The sequence below is a fragment of the Schistocerca americana genome, chromosome 4 (genome assembly GCF_021461395.2).
Source record: "Schistocerca americana isolate TAMUIC-IGC-003095 chromosome 4, iqSchAmer2.1, whole genome shotgun sequence".
Classification (NCBI taxonomy): Eukaryota; Metazoa; Arthropoda; class Insecta; order Orthoptera; family Acrididae; genus Schistocerca; species Schistocerca americana.
In genome coordinates, this window is record NC_060122.1 from 149,399,195 (window position 1) to 149,406,520 (window position 7,326).

The window sequence follows — 7,326 nt, forward strand, 5'->3', positions numbered from 1 at the left end:
GCAATAACAAAATGAGAATGCGTCTAAGATGTTTCTGTTTGCTTTGTAGGATCAGCTGAACTTACTTGGCTTTGTCTCATAATATAATGGTGTGGAATGTGATATCACACAAACACTAACAGAAATCAACAACAACACTGACAATATTTCTCTTGTGAGTGTATCAGTTCTTTTGAAATGTTTGTTACTGTGACAAGACTGATCTGTTGTACACACTGAGGTCTAGGGTAAGCCGGACTGTGACACTTTGGTTGAACGCTGGTGAAGCCTTATCAAAAACTTAAGTTAATCCACTATTTTAAACGTGTTTTTCTCCATTACATAATTTTACCTTTACCCATGTCAATTCAAGTGAGACTGTAATGACATACGACATATCATATGGTATAATATTCTGCAGCATTGCAACAAAGGCGAAAAAAGTATTTATTCTACAGAAGCAAGCAATATGACTATTCTACATTTAATTTACATCCAAATTCCTGAAACCACAAAAGTGCATGCCAGAGGGTGTTTTCTATCAAATACCATGCATTGAGGTTTCCTCCTGTTCCATTCAAAGTACGGAACCTCCATGCACAACATAAATATAGGGGGGCACTCGTCACACCAAATAGAAGTTTATTGTATAGATACAACTGAAAACAGATGTCCAGCACTCCTTGTTTCCTCAGTCCAGTCACAAAAAGATATTTTAATATTCTAGAAGAACTTATTTTCATCAAAAAGCATCAGTGTCAAATGCTTTTTGAAAGTAAAGAAATAGTGCCTCTACCTGACTGTCTTGATACACGTCTTTCCGGATACTGTGTGTGGAAAGAGAGTTGGGCTTTGCCTGACAAGATTACAATCCATGCTGGTTGACATGAAGAAGACAAATTCTGTTTGAGATGTCATGTTTTAGGTCAGAATATGTTATAAGAACCCAAAAAAGACTGATGTCTTTGCAATTTTATGAGAGCTTTTTTGAGTCACTTCTACTACCCTTCTTGCAGATGGATGTGATCTGTGCTTTCTTCAAGCAATTGAATACACATTTTTTTGGGTGATCTATGTTATATTATGACCTAAAGAGGGGCTAACTCAGTTTCAAATTTTGTATTACTTCTGACGGTCATTCAATTGATCCACGTGCAGTTTCCGTTTCACTACCACTAACATCAATGTTTATATCATACACCTTTGCATGGTGTGAGAATTAGAGTTGGGTAGTACTTCCCTTATCTTCCTTAGTCGAGGAAGATTTGGAAAAAGAGTTTAGGTACTTTTGCATTTGATTTGATACATTAACTTTCAATTTCTGTTTCCATGACTGTAAATTGTGTGTCCCATTAATGTATCTTCGACTTACTGATAGCATAGCTTGCCACCACATTCTTCTTAAAAAAACACATTGTTTTACCTATAATAACTGAGGTTGAGCTCTTTGGCTATAGATTAAATTACTGGAAGGGATACAGAACTCAGATGCTTCACATAGCTTTATTCATGGAAATACAGGTTTTGGATTTTCATTGATCAATTGTACTCTCTAACTGATGCCGGGTGAAAACCAGAAATACATCTCAGCCTAAATAAAAGCTAAATAAACAGTGGTTGGTGGCTATACTTCTTCAAGTAATAAAAAATATTACTGATGATGATGTCACTCGTTAAAAAGTGAATCAGCTTTAGCATTTATTTATTTATTTAGTTTTATTCATCCAATGCTCATCTCACAATGATATAGGACTTGTGAAGCTCATCATGCTTTATGAGAATAGAAAAAGGTATCAAGTGATGTCATGAATTATAGTTTAAGTGTTATGTAGTTGTCTCAATTCATATAATCATTTTGTGAGTAATTATCAAGATCACATAGGAGAGACTGGAATTGCGTCTGTTGGGTCATGTTATGAAGATCTTGGTAAATCATTTTCATAAATGGTTTCAAATTTTGAGTAAGAAGATATTGCTGGGTTAGCCACAAACACAAGGGTTGTGGGTCTAAAAAATTAATTTTGGGACTCATTTTTCTGTGAGACAAATTACAAGGAATCTGCCACCTACACGCAGAGGCTTGTCTGCATGCTGGCAACAGTGCTCCCAACCCCTTATACCCATGGTCACAGCGATTTGTCAATAGGCAAGATGGTTTACTCGACATACATAGTGCAATTTTTCTAAATGAATAAAAACCTTAGTACTTACCACAGCAATGGTCTTGGATGAAGCAGCAGATGAAAACGCTGCAGTACATCCGTACTGCTGGAAAACTAGCTTATTGACGTTTGGTACTATGAAACGCAGCATGTTTCTCCCGTGTCCTACAAATGCGATCTTGTGTAAATACAGTATCATATGAAAATGTATGAATGCTTCACATTTAAATATACTGTTTTAATGATCACCATCCACACACGTCTGTCTTAACATTTTAAGATAATATTTACATAAGGCATGTAAACTATGATGTGCAATTTAATTTAATGAATGTTTATCACATTATGTTAATCCTTTTTCCGTAGATCATGAATATGACATTTCGTATTGATGGGTATGTGTGTAACATAAAGTTATACTTCTTATCTAAAAATTCATGAATTGAGTGGGAGTTGTCATTCATAAATTCTTTTAATTTGATTTTAAATGACGATTGGCTGTCTGTCAGATTTTTAATGCTATTTGGTAAATGACCAAAGACTTTTGAGGCAGCATAATTCACCCCATTCTGTGCCACAGTCAGATTTAATCCAGAATAGTCAAGATCATCCTTTGTTCCAAGTGTTTTACTGTTGTTTTTGAACTGGGATGGGTTATTAATAACAAATTTCATAAGCGAATGCATGTATTGCGAAGATACTGTGAATAACCCAGGTTCTTTAAGCTGATGTCTGCAAGGTGTTCTCAGGTGGACTCCAACTATTGTTCTGATTACATGCTTCTGTGCAATGAATACTTTCTCTCTTCATGATGAATTACCCCAAATAAGATGCCATATGAATGCAGTGAATGAAAAATAGGCATAGTAGGGTAATTTACTGATATTTGTAACACCAAAATTTGCAACAACACTAACAGTGTAAGTAGCTGAACCTAACCGTTTCAGCAGTCATCAGTGTGTTCCTTTCAGTTCAGTTTCTCATCAATGCACACACCCAAAAATTTTGAATATTCTGCCTTAGCAACAGTCTTCTGTTTACACTTTAATGTCTGTATTTATAAATGGCGGTGGGCCACTTACTGTACAGACCTGTATATACTGTGTTTTCTCCAAATTTAGTGAAAGTCCATCTGCAAACAACCACTTAAAAATTTTCTGAAAGACATTATTTAAAATTTCCTCAGTTAATTCTTGTTTTTGTTGGGTGTGATTGCTATACTAGTATCATCAGCAAAAAGCATTAGCTTTTCATCTGTGTTAAAAAAAATGAACCGGAGGCATAATTACAGAAACCAGTACCTGTATGTAACACGTATTGACCCTGGCTGTTGAGACACTTGTCCCACTGTGTCACAATGCAGTGAATCCCTGTCTCATAAAATGGCTGGGGCTGCAGTGTTAACCAGTTCTGCACGTACAGCTGAACGTCGTCACCTGATGTGAATCGTTTGCCCCTCACAACCTTTTTAAGAGGGCCAAAAGTGGCGTAATCACAGGGAGAGAGGTCCGGACTCTATGGAGGGTAGCTGAGAACCTTCCATTTGAATTTCTGCAGGAGTGCCGTGACTCTGTTGGCCATATGAGGTGTTGCATTGTTGCAGAGCAAAATGACCCAACGGGTGAGATTGCCTGGTCGTTTTGATTTGATCGCTTGGTGACGGGTGGTCAAGGTTTGCGAGTAATGCTGGGCATTCACTTGTCCTGTGCCGCAGGAAGTGAATCAGAAGGGGGCCATCTTGGTCAAAGAAGAACGTCAGCATAACCTTTCCTGCACTCATGTGGACGACGACGTCTAGCAGTACAAGCGGAACTGGTTAACATTGCAGCCTCGGGAATTTTATGAGACAGCCATTCACCGCCTTGTGTCACAGTGGGACAAGTGTCTCAACAGCCATGTCAAAACTTCTAACGTACAGGTACTGGTTTCTGTAATTATGCCTCTGGCTCATTTCTTTTTGAACATCCCTTATATTAAAGACAATATGGGACCCAAGACTGAACCCTGTGGGACACCTTCTTGATACCTCCCAATTAGAGAATTCCGATTTTTTGCAGACCATCTGCACTGTTCATTTCAACGTTGTCCGTTCTTCCAATTAAATATGAATTAAGCCATTTGTGCACTGTCCCATTCATACCACAATACTTATCTAGAAGAATTTCATGAGACAGTCAAAAGCCTTTGAAAACCCACAAAATATTGCAATGGGTGATGTTTGGTTATTCAGAGCATTTAATATTTTATAGGTGACAGTCTTTTCTATTAAAAAGCCTTTCTGAAAACCAAACTGACATTTTGTTAATACTTTCTTTTTCCAAATATGTGAAGCTACTTCTTAATGCATTACTTTTTAAATAATTTTGGATAAAGCAGTCAGAAATGAGATTGGGTGGTAGTTGCTAGCATCAGATCCATTCCCTTTTTTATACAATGGTTTTAACAATAGAACATTTCAGTTTATCTGGAAAAATGCACTGTTTCAGTGAGCTACTGTATATGTAGGTGAGAATCATCCTTACCTGTTGTGAACAAGCTTTTAGTACTGTTGGAAATGCCATCTATTCCATGTGAGCTTTTGCTTTTGAGTGAATACTATTCTCCTAATTCACTAGAAGAGGTGGGGGTGAGTTTCTGTTGTATTTTCTCTACAACACTTAAAAAATGATTATTAAAATATTTTATATTTCTCATTTTTTGTTAGTAAATTTTTCATTGAGTTTGATAAAATACAGTCTTCCTGTGCTCTGGGTTGCCCTGTTTCCCTTTTAAAGATACATCAAATTCTTTTAATTTCACTGTCAGAGATGCTAATTTCAGACATAATACACATACTTCTGGATTTTAACTTTTCTTAATACATTGCAGCAGTTATTGTAATGCTTGACTGTTTCTGGATTATTACTCCTTGTAGCTATAAGATAAATTTCCCTTTTCTGTTTACAAGATACTTTTATCCCTTTAGCAAGCCACAGCTTCTTATATGGTTTCTTACAATTATGCTACACTGTTTTTTTTTTTTTTTTTATTTTTAGGAAACTTTTTTCAAATATATTCACAAAAGTATCATGAAATTAGTTAAATTTGAAATTAGCATCAGGTTCACTGTACACCTCATCCCAATCTACCTGTTGCAAGCTTTTCCTAAAATTTTCAATTGTTAATTGAATGCACTACTTTGGAGGACTGTTTTGCGTTATTGTATGGCACTATGTCATGTACTGTAACCAGTTGTGCATCATGATCAGACTGACCATTCTTAACAGGGAAAGTTTAAATTTTGTTAAATTTATCTTGGTCTATAAAAACATTATCTATCAGTGTGCTGCTTTCCCGTACAAGCCAAGTAGGAAAATCAACAACTGACATGAAATTGAAAGAAATAAGTAATTTTCCGAGGTCAAGCTTTCTATCAGACTCTTTCACAAAATCTGGATTGAAATCCCCACAAACAAAGATTTGCTCCCCATGTCTGACAGATTGCACAACAAAGAATACAAGTTTTCTCAAAAATTGCTGAAAATTTCCCAATGGGGAATACACAGCAAGAATTAAAGTACCATTATTTAGGCTAAGCTCACACACAACGGCTTCTCTAAGTTGCTCTACACAAAAACTTTTAGATTCTAAATTTTTCGCACTATGATAACTTAACATGTATGACAACTCCTCCTCCTCCTCCTCCTCCTCCCGGGTGCTGAAAGCTTATATCCACCTACATTTATCTTTTCCTTTGCTGTGACTATACGATGTTAAGACAGGAATGGTACATCTATTCCACTCTCAGTTTCTACGTCTTCAAAACAAACAAGATGCTCGCCTACTTTTTTTAATCCCCTGATATTCGGATGCAATATACTAACATTTTTTGCACTTTGTTTTTAGGAGACTCTTCTGATATTTTAACGTCTCTAGTACCTGCCCGTCTGAGCGTCTCATTAAGCTTAATTTCATTCGATGTTGAATCACTGGACACCGATAAACGTTTAAAAACGTAGTAAAATAATGCGAAGTATCATAAACCACGTAGAGGGTGCACAAGACATCCAAAACATCAAAAACTAAGAACACACTAGTATTTCGTGATCCAAGGAGTGGGGGGGGGGGGGGAGGTCGTATATTCGTAGGACGTGTAATACAGTTCTGAAATATCGGGCAAAACTGGCCTTACTAAGTCAATCCTCGCCAATTTTAGGCGAATCCTGGGAAGCCTTGGCAGTCCAAATCGACAGCACTGGGCCCTAAATCGCAGTCGACGATTAGTGTCACACATGACATTAGGGCAGACACGATCTCAGTTTAGAAAATGGATATTCAGTTTTTAAAGTCAAGGGGCATTACTTGTGTTGTCACAGAGCTCGCTAGCTGGTGCTACGTTTTAGGTTGTTTTCGAATGTAGAATGTCATAATTTCACGCTATATCCATATGCTCAAACTAAAACAATAACAAACGCCTTTTAAATATGCGTATATATCTCAGGTTTTCAAAGGAATGTCAACACCTAATTTTCTCACCTGTCAATTACCTTATCCTTGAAGACTTAAGAGATACTACTGTGCAGCTAGTACAATCTACACATAGCACACGCCGGTAATTACGCAATGTCAACAAATCAGTACTACCCTATAACCCACTGTACATTGGCATTCCAGTTGCACAGTCGTCTTATGCTACCGATTGATCGAAAGATATATCGAAATTGAGCTTGCCTTCCTGTATCGTTCAAGATAGCGCGAGAGTTTGAAACAGGATTAGTCAACTTACTTTACCTAAAGCCTAGTTTTATATCTCTATCAATAGTAACATTTTGTAAACGCCCATCGTTTCCACAGTAATGGTGATTTATAAAGTCTGAAAGTAACTTTACTTCCTAAAATTTATAATGCGGAGTCACAGCAGTTTAAGTATATTATAATAACAATTACTTACCAAACCAACATTTACGAATACCTGAGGATGTTTTTAAAATTCCTATCGCCTGCCGCCGACCATGAACGCTGGAGAGTCCACTAGTAGGAGGTGCCGACCAGGTTGACTTCCACTGACCAAAAAGTTTAGCGCGAAGCTTTGAACGTTCTATAAATATGTTAGCACAAAGCTCTAAAGTAGTTGATTACTTTTCGTAAGGCTTCAGTCTCTCGTGGTGGTAATATCTGAACGAGTCTCTTTTTCATATACTGCGTT

At 36.9% G+C, this 7,326-nt stretch overlaps 1 protein-coding gene across 2 annotated transcripts in view; it reads right to left on the reverse strand.

The window, feature by feature from the left end:
- Positions 1-6,815, reverse strand: part of LOC124613001 (ES1 protein homolog, mitochondrial-like) — a 67,917-nt gene extending 61,102 nt beyond the window's left edge. Inside the window, exons 1-2 of one of the 2 annotated variants that reach the window (XM_047141553.1) lie at positions 6,657-6,815; positions 2,191-2,306 (exon numbers count right to left, since the gene is read on the reverse strand). In XM_047141553.1, coding sequence (XP_046997509.1) covers positions 2,191-2,292 — 102 coding nt within the window. In that variant the 5' untranslated portion in view covers positions 2,293-2,306; positions 6,657-6,815. The remainder of the gene's footprint in view (positions 1-2,190; positions 2,307-6,656) is intronic. The other variant, XM_047141554.1, reaches the window with a different exon arrangement.
- Positions 6,816-7,326: the final 511 nt, after the last annotated feature.